At 41.2% G+C, this 22,207-nt stretch overlaps 1 protein-coding gene across 2 annotated transcripts in view; it reads left to right on the top strand.

Moving 5' to 3' along the window:
* The window catches only part of dym (dymeclin), a 488,802-nt gene that overhangs the window by 412,282 nt on the left and 54,313 nt on the right, over positions 1-22,207 (top strand). For both annotated transcript variants that reach the window (XM_060828960.1, XM_060828953.1), the window contains 2 exons: positions 1,293-1,475; positions 5,969-6,082. In XM_060828960.1, coding sequence (XP_060684943.1) covers positions 1,293-1,475; positions 5,969-6,082 — 297 coding nt within the window. The remainder of the gene's footprint in view (positions 1-1,292; positions 1,476-5,968; positions 6,083-22,207) is intronic.

The following is a 22,207-nucleotide window of genomic DNA, read 5'->3' as shown; positions in this document are numbered from 1 at the left end:
ACCAGCTGAATAGCAAGTGAAGGGATGACCTATTAATTACGGTGGAGAAATAATTACAAAAGATAAAAAAAAGTCAAAGAGACAAACCAAATGGCTGAAATAACATGATAGGTATAAGAGTCATGTGACAAGGGTCTAACCAAAGTAATAAGTAATCCAAAATTGTACAAACTAATTAAGTTTAAAAAATCATACACGACTAGGTTATAGTCCAACAAGTTTGTTTGAAAGCACTAGCTTTCGGATCACTGCTCCTTCATCAGGTAGATTTGGAAGAGGATCATAAGACAGATCCTCTTCTAAAGCTACCTGATGAAAGAGCAGCATTTCGAAATCTAGTGCTTCCAAATAAACCTGTTGGACTATAACTTGGTGTAATGTGATTTTGAACTTTGTCCACCCCAGTCCAACACCGGATCCTTCACATCAAACTAATTAAGGTAGAAAGGTAAATTATCAAGGTAATGGTGTCAAAGCAGAACAGTAAGAAAGGTTTTACACAGAACAGTATGGTGGGGTTAGTGTCCTCAAAGGCAGCCTTCGAAATACAGAACAACACAGAATTGCCGAGCAGAAACTCAGCCAAATTCCTAACCAATGAGGATGACCTTGGGTTCATGCAGCATAGCATGTAACCCCACCATACTGTTCTGTGTAAAATCTTCCTTGCTGTTCTGTGTTGACACTATCACCTTGATAACTTATTATTATCTGTTTACCTTAATTAGTTTGTACCGTTTTGAATTACCTGTTACTTTGGTTAGACCCTTGTCATATGACTCTTATTCTTATCATGTTATTCCAGCCATTTGATTTGTCTCTAGGACCATTTTATCTTTGATTATTGTAATTATCTCTCCACCTTAATTAATCTGATCATATTCAGCTGGTGACACTTTATTCACACTGTTTAAAACTTTTGATCACCTGCAAAGGCTTGTTATTCAGCCTGTTGGCACTCCCCTCATGCTATTTGTACCTATCTTTTGACACTCTTAATTACCTGAAATTATCTTGCTGTTATCTCTCTACATGTAAGTTCTGTGCCTGTATGCTTCCCTCCATTTCACCTGATGAAGAAACAGTGCGCAAAAAGCTTGTAATTTCAAATACATCTGTTGGAATATGATGCGGTATTGTGTGACCTCTGACTTTGTTTTTATTTCAACTTTCTGATATGAATTATTATCATTTCATAGATACCGATAACTATGTATCACTAGTCAGACAGTGCACAACTGTCGTTTCTACTGTAGTGAGCTAGACTTATTTTTATACTTTCCCTCTCACAGGCTCAAGACCTCAATGTAATTGAAGAGGTGATCCGAATGATGCTGGAGATCATAAATTCTTGCCTTTCCACTTCGCTTCACCACAACCCCAATCTTGTGTATGCGCTCCTATACAAACGAGAACTTTTCGAACAATTCCGCACACACCCCTCCTTCCAGGACGTGATGCAGAATCTTGACATGGTAATGAGTGAAATTAGTAAATATTCCGTTCATTCAAGTTTGCCTAAATTTAAAGCAAAAGAACTGTGGATGCTGGAAGTCAGAATCAAAAACAGAAATTGTTGGAAAAGCTTAGCAGGTCTAGCAGCATCTGTGGAGAGAAATTAGAATTAACATTTTGGGTCCAGTGACCCTGGGTCCAGTTCTGAAGAAGGGTCACTGGACCCAAATTGAGAACTCTGATTTCTCTCTACACATTCTGCCAAACCAGCTGAGCTTTTTCAGCAATTTCTGCTTTTGTTGCTTAAATTTCAATTGCACCACTTCAGCTTGATTGCAGATATCTGAGTTTTGACTCCTATTTTAACTTTTATATATTGACAAGTTGGCTTTTGTTGACTACAACAACAATAGTAGAACATCTTGTAAAAGAAATGGAGCCACAGATATTGAACAAGATTTTTCAAGGATAACCTTGTTGTAACAGTTTAAAATAATATTTACTTCTGTGTATTCTATGATCAGAAGTTTTTTAAATTTCGTATTGTATGAATAGAGCTTTTGGGCATACAGTATTGAAAATAATAGAATGAAGATCACATTTCATCCCAGTTTTCCTCTACAAAAGGAGTCGTAGTATAAATGCAGTCCATTTAGGAATCCAATACTAGCCTGAAACAGAAGCAAGGACTTTTGAGGTATGGTGATCTTGCTTGGCTATATTCTGTTAAGGTTTTGAACTCTAATTTCCACTCCACAATATTAGCATTGATGTGAAGCCCCAAAGTAACATTTCGCTGACATTAAACTTGCAATACAAATGAGTAATCCATAACATTGTATGTATAATCATAGCTGAAATATTCTTTCCAGTTTTAATCTGCACCTTGAAAAAAAGCCACCTCCTGAAAAATTGTAATCGTGAAACGTATTTATTTAAATATTTTCTGATCTCACACCTCCAAATCTTTGGTTGTGCACTTGTGCTATTGCTAAAGCTATTAAGACTTCTGACAACCAGTTGCAATTGTCTGTCACCCTGCTACCATCAGAGTCAAGAGTGGGGTCCTGGAAAAGCACAGCAAGTCAGGAAGCATCCGAGGAGTAGGAGAATCGACGTTTCGGGCAAGTCTTTCATCAGGCTCTTGCCTGAAGTGTCAATTCTCCTGCTCCTCGGATGCTGCCTGACCAGCTGTGCTTTTCCAGCACCACACTCTTGACTTAATCTCCAGCATCTGCAATCCTCACTTTCTCCTAGTTGATTTCTACCCTGCCACCATCAGTCTAACCCATTGAATGTCCTGCAATTTCTCATCTGGGCCTCAAACAACATTAAGTAAAAAATGAGGTCTGCAGATGCTGGAGATCACAGCTGCAAATGTGTTGCTGGTCAAAGCACAGCAGGCCAGGCAGCATCTCAGGAATAGAGAATTCGACGTTTCGAGCATAAGCCCTTCATCAGGAATCCTTCCTGATGAAGGGCTTATGCTCGAAACGTCGAATTCTCTATTCCTGAGATGCTGCCTGGCCTGCTGTGCTTTGACCAGCAACACATTTGCAGCTCAAACAACATTAGCATGAACTGAATTTGTATCATTACAAAAACCTCATGAGGTTTTAATACTTATTGTTAAAACTTAAAACAATCGGACCTTTTTTTAATAATTATTGTAATTATCTCTCCACCTTAATTAATCTGATCATATTCAGCTGGTGACACTTTATCCACACTGTTTAACACTTTTGATCACCTGCAAAGGCTTGTTATTCAGCCTGTTGGCACTCCCCTCGTGCTATTTGTACCTATCTTTTGACACTCTTAATTACCTGAAATTATCTTGCTGTTATCTTTCCACATGTAAGTTCTGTGTGTACCTACACCGCCATGAGTTTTGTAAGTGTTTTATTGCAAGATTTAACAAGTAAAAGCAATCTCATTTGTTTCCTGCCCATGATTGTTTTATATGAAGTTTAGACTAGCAACTTCCGTACACTTTTCAGATGCATACTAATGATAATTAGCTGTTGTCACTTCCTAAATGTTATAGGATATCCTTTTACTCTTTACATTGTTTACATTATTCTTAGGAAAAGAATGATTAGTTTCTTACTCTTAAGATATATTATCAAAGTTTTTCACCTTCTACGCTAACGACAATTGCAAGAAAACCAAATTTCAAACAATCAGAACAATATATATTGTGGAAGAAAAGAACAATGATTTGATCTGGATAGCCATTGCCATGCAGTCTAATTTTGACGTGCTCTATTTTTGCATCAAGCTTACAAGGTGAGCCAAAGTCCCCTACTTTCAGACCTGAACAGTGCCGGGTCTACCTCAACTTATCCTGGTACGACAAAATGTCTCTGATAAACTGAATAAATTAGGCAAGCAGGTTCATGTTGTTATTATGCAGAGTCACAAGTGATATGGTCTACTGTCAAGTTGCTGCTTCGCCTATAATGTCCATAAGCCGAACATCTAAACAGCTGACTAGTATAATCGACTTTAGTTTCCTTCAGTTATTCATAATGGGGAGAGTACTAACCACACTCAATCGGCCTGCACTTACAAAACTCAAAATGTGTACTATTAGATGTGATTCCATTATTGAGCAATACTTGGTAAAACAATCCTGAGTATGCAAATAGCTACACTACCTACCAACTTAAGATCATCAGTCAAGTTTATACCATGAGCATATGCTTGCAGTGAAATATATCCATATTCAGAGTCTAATATTCTGTAAGCAAATGGAATATGTTCAAGTTTTACACTGCTTTAAAATTACATGAGAGCTTTCTCCAGGGCAACACCTCAGCCAATCAGTCAACTTGCCATCCAGTCAGGACCCTTTTCTCATGAATTGTGATTGGTTGAAATTTGGTAATCCTGCATTTGTCCCGATGAATGCACGTTGAAAATTTTAGCAGTATTTTACAGTAATGTTCATATTCTGTATTATCAGGGGAATGTATAAGTTATTTGCAATTGTGTTCCCATTGTATGTGTATTTTCTATTTTGTTTATAGTACCAAAAACCCATTTCCATGTTGTAGTTTAAACATTAGTTCTGTTTGTTTTGGAAATTAATGATGTTGAATTTGCCCTTTTTTTATTGAGGGCCAGATTGCACAGCATCAAAAGTAATGGTATTTATACAGTTCATAGGTTCATAAGATATAGAAGTAGAACTAGGCCATTTGGCCCATCAAGCCTGCTCCGCCATTCAATCATGGCTGATATGCTCCTCACCCCTATTTTCTTGCCTTCTCCCCATGACACTTCAACCCATTATCAATTAAAAATTTGTTCAACCTCTCTTTAAATTTACTCACTGTCCCAGTATCCACTGCACTTTGGAGTAGTGAATTCCACAGATTCACAGTTCCTTAGGGAGTAGTAGTTTCTCCTTAACTCTGTTATAAATTTGCTACCCTTTATCCTTAGACTATGTATGATTTCTCATCCAAGAATATCCCACAAGAAGAAGCATCTGCTCCACGTCTATTTTATATCCATACCTTTTATCATCTTGAATACCTCAATTTGTTCTCCCCTCATTCTTCTAAATTCTAGAAAGTATAGACCTTAAGTTTTCAATCTCTCATCATACGACAAGCCCCTCATCTCTGGGATAAATCTAGTGAACCTTTGAAGTGCCTTCAATGCCACTACATCTCCCCTCAAATAAGGGGACCAAAACTGTGCTATATATTTCAGGTGCAGTCTCATCAATACCTTGTATAGTTGCAACAATACTTCCTTACATTTATATTCTATTCCTTCAGCTATAAAAGCCAACATTCCATTGTTATCTGCTGGTAGATTTGCATTCTTAACACAAAAGGACTTGAAAATTCTGACAGATTAGGTCTAGTACCTTTAGTTATTTAGAAATTAGGACTATTTATGTCTGAGAGTAATAGACATTCATTTGTGCTTTTTGGAATGCAGTTTTGAATGTGATATACATGTCAAGTTAATGGGAGGTAGAGCACTTTTTTTCCCAACTATGTTTTACCGATCTAGGGTATCACCAAGCATGCTGTTAGATCCCATTGCTTTTGACCAATAGCTCACATGCAAGTCGATTCAAGAACAGCTTCTTCCCCACTGTTGTCATACTTCTGAATGAACCTCTCAAATTTTAAAATTAATGTCGATCTCACTCTCTCTGTATCTCCTCCACAGCCGTAACATTGAATTCTTCACTCTGTTCTATTACCCTAATGCACTCTGTATGGTATGATCTGTCTTTACTGCATGCAAAACAAAACTTTTCACTGTACCTAGGTGCATGTGACAATAACAATTCAAATCAATATTGTACACAAGTTGCTTCATGTTTGGGCATGCAGTTCATAAAAATCAGAAAGGAAAATACATAAATCTTTTGCAAAGTTGGCAAAAATACTTTTGTTCATCATATAAATGTATTTAAGTGGAGAATGGACTGTCATTCTGTGTTTAGGAAACCAGATTTTGATTACGAATCATGTTTAAATTGTAGGTGATCAGCTTCTTCAGTTATCGGCTGGAACAGGCTGGTGCAGACCTGTCAGTGGAACGAGTTCTGGAGGTCATCAAACAGGGAGCCGTGGCACTGCCCAAAGATAAACTGAAGGTGAGCAAGTCTGCCTTTTATCACTTTAGTTTCTTGCGATCGAAGTCTTCAGGTTTTGTACTCAATTACTGAACTCATGGAGTTTTTCCCAAGGAGTAAGAGTGCTTTAATGCTTCAGTGTGAGGGAAAGGAAAATTTTCTACTCTGGTGTTTGCATAGTGATCAAAACTATGTTAAGAAATAATCTATTAGTCTACATGGCTTGAGGATACGGTGGCAATCTATGTTAATGCTTCCTAATGTGCAGCAGCCTGCCAATACTGAATGTCTAGTCTTGTATAGGAAAAAAAATTGCTGTTTAGGTAAGGAATACAAGCAGAATACTGCAAGTGTTGAAGGTCTAAAATTAAAACAGAATAGTTTGGAAATGCAGGTCTGGCAGCATCTGTGGGAAGAGAGAAAAAAGTAATAACTTGTGTTCAGAATGAAAGGAGGATAAAAATGTGAACACGCAGAAATATTTCTTGCAGTTTCTGTTTTTAATTAAGTAAAGAAACCTGAAAGAGTCGAATGGCATGGGGATAGGAGAGAAGAGGAATAAAACAAAACTGTATATAAATGGAGTTAGATAGTAATTTCTGTGATAGTTTTACTGCATAAGTCATCTTTTTTGTAAAGATTTCCACTGTAGGCCAAACATTAGTTTCAGGTATTGATTTCTTGTCATTTTCTCTGTGGAACATAATGTTATAGTTCAAATAAAAACAGGGCTGGAAGTACAGACGTTTCTGTGGCCAGCAGAGAAAAAGCAGAATGGTGTGTTGTTTCCCTGGTGCCAGGATCAAGGATGTCTCAGAGAGGGTGCAGAATGTTCTCACGGGGGAGAGGGGCCAGCAGGAGGTCATTGTCCACATTGTAACCAACGACATTGGAAGGGAAAAGGTTGAGACTCTGAAGGGCGATTACAGAGAGTTAGGTAGAATTTTAAAAAGGAGGTCCTCAAGGGCAGAAATATCTGGATTAATCCCAGTCCTACGAGTTAGTGAGGGCAGGAATAGGAGGATAGAGCAGATGAATGCAAGGTTGAGGAGCTGGTGTATGGGAGAAGGATTCACATTTTTGGATCATTGGAATCTCTTTTGGGGTAGAAGTGACTTGTACAAGAAGGACAGATTGCACCTAAATTGGAAGGGGACTAATATACTAGCAGGGAAATTTGCTAGAACTGCTTGGGAGGATTTAAACTTGTAAGGTGGGGGGTGGGACCCAGGGAGATAGTGAGGAAAGAGATCAATCTGAGACAGGTACAGCCGAGAACAGAAGTGAGTCAAACAGTCAGGACAGGCAGGGACAAGGTAGGACTAATAAATTAAACTGCATTTACTTCAATGCAACTGATCTAACAGGAAAGGCAGATGAACTCAGGGCATGGTTAGGAACATGGGACTGGGATATCTTAGCAATTACAGAAACATGGCTCAGGGATGGGCAGGACTGCCAGCTGAATGTTCCAGGATACAAATGCTACAGGAAGGATAGAAAGGGAGGCAAAAGAGAAGGGGGAGTGGCATTTTTGATAAGGGATAGCATTACAGCTGTGCTAAGGGAGGATATTCCTGGAAATACATCCAGGGAAGTTATTTGGGTGGAACTGAGAAATAAGAAAGGGATGATCGTCTTTTAGAAATGTAGAACCTTGCATTGATCGAAATTATTCTCCATCTTCCACTCCTTGGCCCTTCTGATCAAGGTTCCATTGTACTCTGTGGTAACCTTATTCACTGTCCACTGTACCATCAATTTTGAAATTACGAAAAGTGTGCATACATTTTCTGCAGGTAGTAGGAGAGACAGTTGGGATGTTGGGTTTTATTTTGAGAAGAATAGAGTATAAAAATGAAAAGGTCTTGAGGCATTAGTTAGACCACTCCTGAAATACTGTGCACGATTTTGTTGCCCTTATGTAAGGAAAGATATACTGGCATTGGTAACAGTCCAGAAAAGGTTCACTAGCTTACTAGAGGAATTTTAGGATGATAGATTGAGTAGATTGGGCCTGGAGTTTTGAAAAATGAGAGAAGACATTCAAACGTACAAGATTCTTAAGGAATTTGAGAGGTAATTTTCTGTTGTGGAGCGTGTAGAACTACAGAATATAATTTCAGGATAAGGAATCACTTGTTACGACAGATGAGGAGAAGTCTCCTCTCAGTGTAATTTTTCATAACGGATGGCTGTGGTGTCTGGGTGGTTAAACATATTCAAGGTTGAAAGTGAGGACTGCAGATGCTGGAGATTAAAGTTGAGAGTGTGGTGCTGGAAAAGAACAACAGGTCAGGCAGCACCCGAGGAGCAGTAAATTGACGTTTCGGGAAACAGCACTTCATCAGGAAGGTTGAGATGAGCATATTTCAATAAGTAAGGAAATTGAGGATTATCAAATCAACCATGATCTCATTGAATGGCAGAGCAGAATCAAAGAGCCAAACAGCTAGTGTCAGTTTAAATGTTTTATGGTCTTAAGGTGGAAAGCATGGTAATGTTTCACCTGATTTGAGCCAGATCTGCCTCCAATGGCAGGAAAAAAATCCAATCATGACTGATTGATGGCAACAATAATCCAGTTGATGAGTTTTGCTTGGAACAGCGTTAGAATAGAGTAATGTGGGGTTTCAACTTGAGCTCTCTTGCAACCTTAATTTAAAAATCTCAACCAATAAAACAAATCTAAGTTGTTGATAAAAGTCGTCATTGTCTCTTTTACTCTAGTAACTATGGGCATTGCTTTTTGCTGATTGGGATTTTTTGATACATTCACATTACAGTTGACTTGAGTAGATGATCTAGATTTGTGATGGGGCAGTGCTTTACTATCAGATTCACACTCTTCCCGATCAGATGTAAAACCATACTCATGTCCCCTCAGGTGGGGATAAAGGCACCATGGTTAGATTGTTGGAAAAGCAGGGGAACTCTTCTGGTTAAAATTTTACCCTAAAAACAGGATTATTATAACTGATCATCCGCTTGTATATCCCATTGCTGTTTGTGGTACCTTGCTGTACACACATTAGTTTCTCTGTTATATTACTACTTCATAGGCATGATACAGCACAGAAGAGGACTGTAATGATTGGAACAAGGTCAGCCAGATGGACATTATAGAATATGAGTTCCTTGATTGATTGTTAACCTCTTCCAATCAGGGAGTCCTGGCTGACAGATACAAACAGGAGTATCGGGGTTCTATTTACTCTGGAAGTCAGATCTGAGCAAGCAGGGTCAGTGTCAGTGTCATGTACTATATATATGAAAATAAAGGATGACTTGGTGACAGGATGCCAGTCTTCATGGAGTTACTTCAGTGGCAACTAGAGAAAGATACATCCTTCTAGAGATTTGCTTGCAACAGTTGTCTTTGAGTTGGGGTAAGCATTTTTGACATCATGCTGCTATTTGGGACTCATTCAATCCTGCCGTCAAACACTGAGCCCAGGACGTGGGAAGAATGCATTATTTTTTTCCGGGCAAATGGCATTGGGGAGATGAAAAGCAACAAGTAATTCTCCTGACTGCTTGTGGATTTACAGCTTTTTCAGTTTTTGGGAACCTAACTTTCCCTAAGGCACCAGATACTAAAATGTTTCAAGAGTTAATGGATTTAACTAAGAAATAATATGACCTCAAGCCTATTCTAATTCTGAGGTGTTATCGGTTTTACTCAAAAGTTTGAAAATTAGAGCAATCCATATTCAGGATTTTTGACGACTGGCAGAGGCATGTGATTTTGGTTTAACCCTAAGTGAGATGCTGAGAGACCATCTGGTATATGGGATTAGTGACGTGACCATGCAAAAATGTCGACTAGCTGAAGCCCAACTGGACTTCGAACAGGTACTACAATTGGCTTTGTCATTAGAAAATACAGCAAGTGGAGCTTATGCGCCCACAGCAAAACCCCGAAACTAGCCAAGTCTCAGCTGTGATGATGCCACTTTAGAAGGTTTTGTCCTGGTTTTTTTTTTGAAGAGTGGTTGTAAGGCAGAGATGCAAAGTTGTCTCTATAAAAGTAAACACTTTGTGAGGCTTTGGTAGGTTTTTTTTGTTGGAACAATGAAAGCAGCCTGGGGTATGGCTGGTCTCTCAGACCAGGCTTTCTAGTTTTTCAGTTTTAAGCAGAAGCCTTTGAGGTCTCGAGAGTTTGAAGCTTCAGTGAATGTATTCTAGCTCTTACTTTTTCTGAATTTTCTTAATTTTTTTTACTCCTGGATTGGAAAACTGCATGCAAGAATCTGTGTCTGAATTTGCCTTTTTGCCAAAGGGTGTAGTTATGGGATGTTACAATATTGGAATAGTTAATTAGAAGTAAGTACTGCATTTATTACTCAGTAGAGTTTTCCAGTTGTTAAGTTATTCTACGTTCCTCTTTCTTATGTTTATATTTTAACTATAGTGTTTAAATAAATTGTGTTTTACGTAGCATCGAGTAGTTTGACCAGTTACATTGCAACTGGAATGCAGCACTTCACATCTACTTTTAAAATAAGAAAAAGTTAGGATCAAGGCTACTACTTTAAAAAATATTTTGAGAGGAGGGTCTGGTCTGGTCCATAAAAGGCCAAACGGTTAAAACTTTCTCAGGATCTGGGCCAGCAGGCCATTGTGGTTGCTGCCAGTATGCTGACCCTACACAGCATAAGAGTCCCACCAGGCCTGTATTAAAGTAAGAGAACTCATAGGCCGTTACCGAGGAGAGTGCATACCCTTGAAAAATCCACCTAGAGCTGGTTTGGAACAGTTAGGTTCCATCCAAATCAGAACCAATCAGAATAAATGTCTAGTTAAACAGTCACCCAATTCTAACGGAAGTCGATACTGGCATGGCTGTATCAGTGATTGCAGAACCAGTCTTTACCAAAATTTGCTCTGGATTCCAACTGTTAAGTTTGTGCAAGACTTTAGCTAGGCTGTGAACCAATACCGGGGAACCCCAACAGATTAAGGGTACAACTTCAGTTCCAGTCTCTTATAAGAAACAACTGGTTCAGTCCCCACTAATTATAGTAAAAGGCTCGGTCTCAACCTAGATGAGGCAAAATTGTTTGAGGAAGATTCAATTTGATTGGCTCGACAGTTTTCATTTATAAAACTGCCTGCCTGAGTGAAGTCCTAATTAAATACCTGGAACTATTTCAGGGAGGTCTTGGGACTATCAAAGGAACCAAGGCCATCTTGTATGTTGACCAAAAAGCAATTGCATGATTCACTGTCGAGCCAATCAAATTGAATCTTTCTCAAACAATTTTGCCTCATCAAGGTTGAGACCGAGCCTTTTACTACAATCAGCGGGAACTGTGAACCAGTTGTTTCTTATAAGAGACTGGAACTGAAGTTGTACCCTTAATCTGTCGGAGTTCCCTGGTATAGGTTCACAGCCTAGCTAAAGTCTTGCACAAACTTAATTTGCCTCATTTGAAAAAATAAAGGCAGAAATCAGGAGGCTGGAAAGCACAGGGATCATCAAACCAGTACAGTGTGCGGAATGGGCAGCATCGATTGTAAAGTCAAACCTTTGTGGGGATTTCAAACAAACAATAAACCGCTTTTCACAGCTGGATAAATATCTGATCCCTCACATCAAGGACTTGTAAACAAGACTGGCAGGGGGTTGTCCTTCACAAAGCTAGACAATGACCCATGCATACCTGCAATTGCGATTAGATGAAGATTCCCAGATGTATGCCACGATTAATACCCATCAGAGTTTGTACCAGTATTAAAGACTGCCTTTTGGGCTATCAGCCTGTGCCATTTTCCAATGGAGAGCATTTTGCAAGATCTACGCCAGTCGCCAATTGCCTGGATGATCTGCTAATAACTGGGAAGACCAATAAAAAGCATTTAAAGTACCTGGAAATAGCTTAAACATTTCTCCAAGGTGGCTGCAGTGGCCTTTAGGAGGAAAAAATGTGTGTTCCAGGCATCCAAGTGACTTGGGCTACAGAGTCGACAAGAGGGTGTGATGCCCATTAGAAGGTAAAGTGAGGGCATTCAAAAGTAGCCTGGCTCCCACATCTGTACTAGAGCTTCAGTCTTTTCTTGGGTTGGTGAATTATTACAGAAAATTCATGCATAACCTTACATCCATCCTGGCACCCTTACATCTTTTATTGAAAAAGGGTCAGCCATGGAAATTATCTTGTAGCCAAGATGTAGTTTTTAGGGATGTGAAGAAGCAGGTATCATCTAAAGTGTTAGCCCACTACGATCCCAAACGAGGTGTGTTGCCTTCCTATATGGTATCAGGGTAGTGTTGGCTCACCGATGGTCCAGCAGGGAGGAACTCCTGATAGAATATCCTTCCTGGATTTTAGCTGATGACAAACAAAAATGCACCCAGCTATTGTAGAAAGGTTGGCAATCATCTTTGGTATGAGGAATTTCTCCGGGTAGCTTCAGGTCAAATTCAGCAGTGAGCTCTTGTTCTGAGTGCATGCAATTCTTTGGGCTGTCTCCCATTGGCGGATACACCATCAGTAGTGCCGCCACTAGAAAAGTCCATTCTGATTTTAAACTTTCTGGGCATCCTTTCAGTCATTGCTGACAATATCAGACCATGAACTTACAAAATACCATCCTGGCAAAGCTAAAACAGCTGGTGGTGATGTGGAAACAAAAGGGTCATCACAATCAGAAATGAATCCTTTCTGGACCCAATGAGACCAGATCATGAAGACGACGGAATATTACTATGGGGAGCAAAAGTGATTGTCCAAGTAACGGTCGTCACCAGATACTGGCTGAACTCTACCAGGGTCATCCCTCTACCAGGGGTTGGTTTCCAATCTGAACATGTTGGTGAGAAGACCAGACATAACCATGTTGGTGGGGCAGTGCTCAGAAAGTGTCAACAAGGACAAAAATTACTACCTGCAACTCCCTCACTTTCATGGGAATGGATGGATAAACCCTGGACTCTGCTGGTCTTTAATGGGTGTATGATCTAATTGGGGCAGCACATTGGCTCAGTGGTTAGCACTGCTGCCTCTCAGCACCAGGGACTCATGCTCAATTCCAGCGACTGTCTGTGTGGAGTTTGCATGTTCTCCCAGTGTCTGCATTGGTTTTCTCCCACAATCCAACAATGTGTAGGTCAGGTGAATTGGCCATGCTAGGTTACCCATAGCGCACTCGTCAGGAGTAACTATAGGGTACGGGAATGGGTCTGGGTGGGTTACTCTTCGGAGGGATAGTGTGGGCTTGTTGGGTGGAAGGGCCTGTTTCCATTCTGTAGGGAATTTAATCTAACCTAGTTACAGTGGACTCCATTCAAAGTGGTTGGACATGCATAGAGTTCATTTGTCAAACAAGGGAAGGATGATTGAAAAGCTGCGAACATCTTTTGCAATACCCAGACTCCCAGAGGTGTTGGTCACAGATAACAGGCTATCATTAACCAGCAGGAATTCGAGTATTTCCTAAACTCAAATGGCATTCAATATGTAATGTCAGCCCCATACCATCTACCTTCCAACGCTCTGGTGGAAAAAGCAGTCCAAACTTTGAAAGTAGGATTAAAGAAATAGCCTACAGGTTCACTCAAATTGACCTGGTTCCTTTTTTGACTACAGGGACAACTCCATCGTGGGGAGGAGGCTCAGCACCAGGTTAATCCTGATCTTCCCATATTGGGGGAGAGTGAAATGGCATCAGGGAAGCCAATACCAGACACAAGACGCCTCTAATAGAGAGAGGCAGTGTAATTCAGGGGATGGTGATATCGAAATCACAGCAATGGCCTGCATGGATAAGAGGCATGTTCAATGCGAGGTCAGGTCCTGTGATGCGCACAGTTTGGGTAGGAGAGGCGGTCCTGAACAAGTACATGGACCACATGAAAGCTGCAACTTTGCAAATGGAGCAGGAACAAAACCTATCCTGCCCCTCAGAACGTCAGGCAAGCCTGTCAGAACCTGTGGGTTCTCCCTTTCCACCCTGCATCAAAGAAATCTTTGAGGCGAGATGGACGTAGCAGCTGTCGCAGGCTTTACACCATTACTGCCTGATGAAGCTGAATTTCTTCCGAGATGCTCCAGGCGCAAGAGGTGGGCTATGATCCAGTCCCAGGCAGAGGTGAAAGAACTGGACCTGGTGCAAAAACACCCCAGGAAGAGCTACAGATAAAGGAATGGATCTACAGCCCAGGACTTGAAGGGGGAGGGATGTAGTGATTGGAATGAAGTCATCCAGGCTGACCTCATAGAATATGTGTTCCCTGATTGGGGCTGTTAAATTGGTCCAATCAGGGAACCGTGGCGAACCGATATAAACAGGAGAGTCAGGGATTCTGTTCACTCATGGAGTTGGCTCTGAGTAAGTAGAGTCAATGTCATGTACTATGCACGTGTAAATAAAGGGTGACTTGATGGGATACCAGCATTCATGGAGCTATTTCAGAGACCATTCAGCCCACATACATTGTTGCCCTTTCTAATTCCTATCTTCCTGCACAGGCCCGTAGCCATGCAGCTTTCAGCATTTAAGATGCAGATCCAGGTATTTTTTGAAAGAGTTAAAGGTCTCTGCCTCCACCACCACCTCTGGCAGCAAATTTCAGGTGCACTCTACATTAAATTTTTTTTCCTTTTATCCCCTCTAATCCTTCTGGTATTTAGCTTAAGTCTATGACCCCTGGTTCTTGAACTCTCTCCCAAGGGAAATAAGTTCCTCCTGTCTACTCTATCTCTAACCCTTTTTTTATCTCAGTCATGTTGCCACCCGCCTTATATGTTCCAAGGAAAATAACTTAAACTCTCCAATCTCCTCTTATAGTCACAATTCTCCAGCCATGGCAGTATTGTAATAAATCTCCTCACATTCTCCAAAGCAATTACATTCTTCCTGCAATATGGTGACTAGAACTGCACTTACTACTCAAGTTGTGACCTCACAGTGTCTTATACAGTTTCTTCATTTTATCCCTATTTTTGTATTCGTTACCTCTGCCTGTGAAGGCCATCTGCCTTATTTACAACTGACCTTTTGCGAGCTGTGCACTTACACACCAAAGTCTTTCACTTCATCTACAAATCTCAGCTCTGTTCAACCTCCTTAAATGCATTGCCTCACTATTCAGAGTTGAACTCCATCTGCCAAATTCCTGCCCACTCCAGCAATCCACCAATATCATTTTGGAGTTGACATCTGTGATCTAGATCATCCACTACACAGCCAATTTTTGTGTTGCCTATAAATGACCCAATTGTGCCTCCTATGTTCAAGTCCAAATCATTAATGTATGAAACAAACCGCAGGGGTCCCATGCTGAGCCTTGCAGAACATTATTTGAAACAGCTTTCCATCCACAAGGGCAGCCATCGACCATTACCCTTTGTTTCCTGTTATTAAACTGACTTAAATCCAAGTCAACACATTACGCTGTATCCCACAGGATTTTATAATTTTGAGTATTTGGCCATGTGGAACCTTTTCAAATACCTTACTAAAATCCATGTAGATAACAACGACTTCACTACCCTCATCAATCCTCCTTGTCACATCTTCAAAGAAATTTGTAATGCATGTAACTTCACTTAACAAAGTCATGCTGACTATCCCGGATGAGCCCATGTCTTTCTAATTAACAGTTTATCCAATCTCTTAGAATTGATTCTAACATTTTGCCACCTCCAAAATAATACTTAACTGGCCTATAGTTGTTTGGCATTTGCTTTGTATGATTTTTATATAATGGAAGAGCATTTGCATTCCTCCAGTCCTCCACCATCTCTCACCTGTGTCTCATGAAGGTTGGAAAATAATCTTCAGAGCATCTGCTGTTCCTCCCTGACCTCCTTCACATCACAGGGAGTAATCCATCTGCCATGATGACTTTTCCACTTTCAAGGATTCCAAGTGTTCGAGCACTTTCTCTCTCATGATTATTTTGTTCAATATTTCATGCTGTTTCTCTTGGATTACAATATTCACAAGGCAGATGAACCAAGTGCACAGATTGACACATGGAAGCATGATATTGTTAACCCATTTAGAATATCATCTCTTTTCACAACTGTAATAGATTTTTAACCAATACTGCTACATCTTTAGTGTCATTCTTACCACTTGCCTTCTCACCGATTTTTGTGTTATTCACAAACTTAGCGATAGGATGTTCACTTTCCTCATCTAACTCATTGATAAATATTGTAAGTATTTGCAGTCCCAACATCAGTTCCTATTCCTCACCTCTAGTTACAGGTTTTTGTCCTGAAAATGCTCCTCTTATCCCAACTCAAGGTCTTCTATGAGTTAGCTAATCCTCCGTCTGTGCTAATGTGTTAACTCCAACATCATAGGTTCTTAACTTATTAAGTAGCCTAATGTGTGATACCTTACTAAATGCCTTCTAAAAATCCAAATATATTGGCAACACAGTGGGAGTTTCATAAAAATTGTCATCATTGTTCATGGACCCTTGTTCATGGACCCAGTGCAGATCAGTAGAGTGGTCAAGAAGGCATATGGCATGCTTTCCTTCATTGGATGGGGTATTGAGTACAAGAGTTGGAATGTCATTATTACAGTTGTATAAGACTTTGGTTCGGCCACATTTGGAATGGGTAGGGAACAAAGGATACAGTGAGGCGCCTCAGTGGCTCAGTGATTAGCACTGCTGCCTCACAGCACCAGGGTCCCAAGTTCAATTCCAGCCTCTGGCAACTATCTGTGTGGAGTTTGCACATTCTCTCCGTGTCTACGTGGGTTTCCTCCCACAGTCCAGAGATGTGCGGGTCAGGTGGGAAATGGGTCTGGGTGCGTTATTCTTCGGAGGGTCGGTGTGGACTGGTTGGGCTGAAGGACCTGTTACCACATTGTAGGGAATCCAATCTAATCCAAATTTAGAAAACAGGCAGCAGGTTTAGATAGAGGATCTGAATTGGCACAGGCTTGGAGGGCCGAAGGGCCTGTTCCTGTGCTGTAAGGTTCTTTGTTCTTTGAATGCCCCCTCCATTCTCTCCTCCATATGGTGATCTTCTAGCCCCTGTGGAGAGACTAAGAGAGGTAAAGGATAGGATTTGAATCATTGCCTTAACACTTGTTGTTTGTGAGGAAATGGGACAAGTGCACAATTTTTTTTTATTCCCTGGCAGGAGTCTGGAATGTGACTGTGCTGACACACGAGTCAGCAAAATTTAGTAACAAGCTTTTATCTTTTGCTGCAGCAGAAATTTAAACGATTTCATAGCCGTCTAGCTCTAAACTATAGTTTAATAAATTGCCACCAACCAGGGTGCCTGTGACTGATTTTCTTCCTGACAATCCCATCCTGAAGGCCCTATTGGGCAGGCTGACCATCACCTAGTTGACCAGACTCCTCTAATTGGCTGACAGTAGCTTTGTTCAGTGTCTTTAAAAGGTGGAGTTGAATTGGTGATGCTTCGTGCCAAAATAGGTAAAAATCATATCTTGGACTGGGAAGGAGATAAATCAAAAGAATTCCTGTTCCCGACCACTGCTGAATATCCCATGAGCATTTTGAGTATTTTAGGTAGGGTGATGTTCGGCCATGATGCTCCCTTCTGATTGTACAGGACAGACTACTCAATCATGGAGAACAGCTGCTCGAGGGAGTTTTTGAAAGACTATGGACAGTGTGAACTAACATCGGCAGTTCAAGTCAGCAGCTGGAAGAAAATTACATGGTAACAAAAATTTTGAGAATACATACAGACACAAAATCAACTGTTCCCTTGGGCTGTTTTGACACTCCTCCCATCTACCATCTTTAGATGAGGGTTACTGGTTAATTGGAAGCAATTCAACTAAGTTGGCCTTGTTTTGCCAATATGGAAAACTTTAAAAATAGAAATCTCTGAAGGAATGCAAGCTTCACATAAAGTGGACCTTGCACTGATAAAAGCATGACTTAAATTGCTTATAAGTGAATATATTTTAGCAGGAATTCATTTTGAGAATCTTTAAAAATGACTGCAGTAGGGATGGAGTTTAGCTTGGTGCTGTGAGTTGTGAGAGGAAAATCAAGATTTCCTTCCTAATCACTCTGTAGTGACAGTGCATCTGTGTCACAGACAAGATTGACCTTAATTTTGTGGTTCTGTTTAGTTCGCTATATAGAATCCCTACAGTGTGGAAGCTGGCCATTTGCACCATCGAGTCCACACCAATCCTCCAAGGAGATCCCACCCAGACACACCCCACCAGCCTATCCCTGTAACCCTGCATACCCCATAGCTAATCCACCTAATTTAGAGTCATAGTCATAGAGTTGTACAGCACGGAAACAGACCCTTCGGTCCAACTCGTCCATGCTGACCAGATATCCCAACTCGATCAAGTCCCACCTGCCAGCAGCCGGCCCATATCCCACCAAACCCTTCCTATTCATATACCCATCCAGATGCCATTTAAATGTTGCAATTGTACCAGCCTCCACCACCACCTCTGGCAGCTCATTCCATACACGTACCACACTCTGCATGAAAAAATTGCCCCTTAGGTCTCTTTTATATCTTTCCTCTTTCGCCCTAAATCTGTGCCGTTTAGTTCTGGACTCCCCCACCCCAGGGAAAAGACCTTGTTTATTTAACCTATCCATGTCCCTCATGATTTTATAAACCTCTATAAGGTCACCTCTCAACCTCCTCCACTCCAGGGAAAACAGCCCCAACTTATTCAACATCTCCCTGTAGCTCAAATCCTCCAACCCTGCCAACATCCTTGTAAATCTTTTCTGAATCCATTCAAGTTTCACAACATCCTTCTGATAGGAAGGAAACCCCAAAATTGCACACAGTATTCCAAAAGTGGCCTAACCAGTGTCCTATACAGCCTCAACATGACTTCCTAACTCCTGTACTCAATACTCGGACCAATAAAGGAAAGCATACCCACCACCTTCTTCACTATCCTATCTACTTGTGACTCTACTTTCAAGGAATTATGAACCTACACTCCAAGGCCTCTATGTTCAGCAATACTTCCTAGGATCTTACCATCAAGTGTATAAGCCCTGCTAAGATTTGCTTTTCCAAAATGTAGCATCTCGCATTTCTCTAAATGAAACTTCATCTGCCACTCAGCCCATTGGCCCATCTGGTCAAGATCCCGTTGTAATCTGAGGTATCCTTCTTCGCTATCCATTATACCTCCAATTCTGATGTCATCTGCAAACTTACTAACTATACCTGTTACGCTCACATCCAAATCATTTATATAAATGACGAAAGGTAGTGGATCTAGCACCGATCTCCAGTCTGAAAAACAAACTCCACCATCACCCTCTGTCTTCTATCTTTGAGCCAGTTCTGTATCCAAATGGGTGGTTCCTCCTGTATTCCACAAGGTCTAACCTTGCCAACTAGTCTCCCATGAGGAACCTTGTCGAACGCTTTATTGAAATCTATATGGATCACATCTACTGCTCTGTCCTCTTCAATCCTCTTTGTTACTTCTTCAAAAAACTCAATCAACTTCGTAAGACATGATTTCCCATGCACAAAGCCATGTTGACTATCCCTAATCAGTCCTTGCCTTTCCAAATACATGTACATCCTGTCCCCCAAGACTCCTTTCAGTAACTTGCCCACCACCAACGTCAGGCTAACTGGTCTAATGTCCCCTGGCTTGTTCTTACCACCTTTCTTAAATAGTGTCACCACGTTAGCCAACCTCCAGTCTTTGAGCACCCCACCTGTGACAATCGATGATACAAATATCTTAGCAAGGGGCCCAGGAATCACTTCCCTAGCTTCCCACAGAGTTCTGGGGTGCACCTGATCAGATCCTGGGGGTTTATCCACTTTTATGCATTTCATGACATCAAGCACATCGTCCTCTGTAATATAGACATTTTTCAAGATGTCGTCATCTATTTCCCTACATTCTATATCTTCCATGTCCTTTTCCACCGTAAACGCTGATGCAAAACAGTCATTTAGTATCTGCCCCATCTCCAGCAGCTCCACACACAGGCTGCCTTGCTGATCTTTGAGGGGCCCTCTTCTGTCCCTAGTTACCCTTTTGTCTTTAATGTATTTGAAAAGACACTTTGGATTCTCCTTAACTCTCTTTGCCAAAGCTATCTCACATCTCCTTTTTGCCCTCCTGATTTCCATGCTAAGTATACTCCTAATGCCTTTATACTCTCCTAAGGATTCACTTGATCTATCCTGTCTATAACTGGCATATGCTTCCTTTTTTTTAATCAAACCCTCAATTTCTTTAGTCATCCAGCATTCTGTACACCTGCCAGCCCTCACTTTCACCCTAACAGGAATATACTGCCACTTGGCTCTTGGTATCTCATTTCTGAAGGCTTCCCATTTTCCAGCCATCCCTTTACCTACAGTAAACTTACAGATCTTTGGCCAGTGAGAGGAAACTGGGGACTCTGAGACATGGGGGGAATGTGCAAACTGCAGACGAACTGTCATCTGAGAGTGGAATCAAACCCGTGTCCATGACACTGTGAGGCAGCAGTGCTAACCACTGAGCCACAGTGCTGCCCTTGTCTAGTGATATGATATATCTGGTGCAGGAAGATATCCACTTGGACAAATAGCATGGAATGTGTCTTTTAAGTTCACTCATGGAACTTAGGTGTCTCTGGCTGGTGCTGCATTTATTGTCCATTCCTAGTTGCCCTTAAGGTGGTGCTAAGCTGCTTTCTTGAACTGTTGTAGTCTATGTAGTTTACCCTCAATGCTGTTAGGGAGGGAATTTTGAGATTTTGACCCAGTCACAGTAAAAAAAAATGGCAACTTATTTCCAACTTAGAATGGTACGTTGCTTGGAAACAAACTTGCAGGTGGTCTTCATCTTTGTCACCCTTGTCTTTCTAGTTGGAAGTGGTTTGGGGTTTAGCAAATGCTGTCTCAATCTTTGGTGAATTTCTGCAGTACATCTTGCAGATAGTGCACACTACTGCGACTCAGCATTAGTGGTGGAGTGACTGAATTCTGACAAACCTGTTAGAATTCTTTGAAAAGGTAACAAGTAGGTTAGTCCAGGGAAAACCAGTGGATGTTATCTATCTAGACTTCCAAAAGGCCTTTGATAAGGTGCCTCACGGGAGGCTGCTGTGTAAAGTGAGGGTCATTGTGTTCAAGGCGAGTTGATTAGATTAGATTAGATTACTTACAGTGTGGAAACAGGCCCTTCGGCCCAACAAGCCCACACCGACCCGTCGAAGCGCAGCCCACCCATACCCCTACACTTACCCCTTACCTAACACTACGGGCAATTTAGCATGGGCAATCGCCAGACCTGCACATCTTTGTGTGCTGTGGGAGGAAACCGGAGCACCCAGAGGAAACCCACGCAGACACAGGAAGAACATGCAAACTCCTGACAGTCAGTCACCTGAGTCGGGAATTGAACCCGGTCTCTGGCGCTGTGAGGCAGCAGTGCTAACCACTTTGCCACCGTGCTGTTATTGGCATGGATTGGGTATTGGCTGTCTGACACAAAGCAGAGAATTGGGAGAAAAGGTTCTTTTTCGGAATGACAGCTGGTGACAAGTGGTGTCCCGTAAGGTTCAGATTTGGGGCCGCAGCTGTTCACTTTAATATATTAATGATCTGGATGAAGGGGCATTCTGGCGAAGTTCACCGATGATGATGAAGTTAGGCGGACAAGTAGGTAGTGCTGAGGAGGTGGGGAGGCTGCAGAAAGATTTCGACAATTTAGGAGAGTAGTTCAGGAAATGGCTGATGAAATTCAATGTAAGTGCAATGTCTTGCACTTTGGGGAAAAAAAACTGGCATGGACTATTTTTTAAATGGTGAGAAAATTCATAAAGCCAAAGTACAAAAGGATCTGGGAGTGCTAGTCCAGGATTCTCTAAAGATTGATTTTTTTTCAGAAATCAATGGGAATAAGGGGGCAAACTCACAGATGGTTGGAATTATACCAAGTTTCTCAGAAGATGGCTGCGGTTGTTGGAGGTCAGTCATCTCAGCTCCAGGACATCTGTGCAGGTGACCCTCAGGGTCGTATTCTAAGTCCAACTATCTTCAGCTGCTTCATCAATTACCTTTACTTCCGCCATTAGCTTGATGATTGCATAATGTTCAGCATCTTTTGCGATCTCTCAATACTGAAGCAGTCCACATCCAAATATAAAAAATCTGTACAATATCCAGGCTTAGGTTGGTAAGCAGG

This window comes from Hemiscyllium ocellatum, chromosome 1 (genome assembly GCF_020745735.1).
Source record: "Hemiscyllium ocellatum isolate sHemOce1 chromosome 1, sHemOce1.pat.X.cur, whole genome shotgun sequence".
Lineage (NCBI taxonomy): Eukaryota > Metazoa > Chordata > Chondrichthyes > Orectolobiformes > Hemiscylliidae > Hemiscyllium > Hemiscyllium ocellatum.
This window is presented reverse-complemented; position numbering and strand designations above follow the sequence as displayed.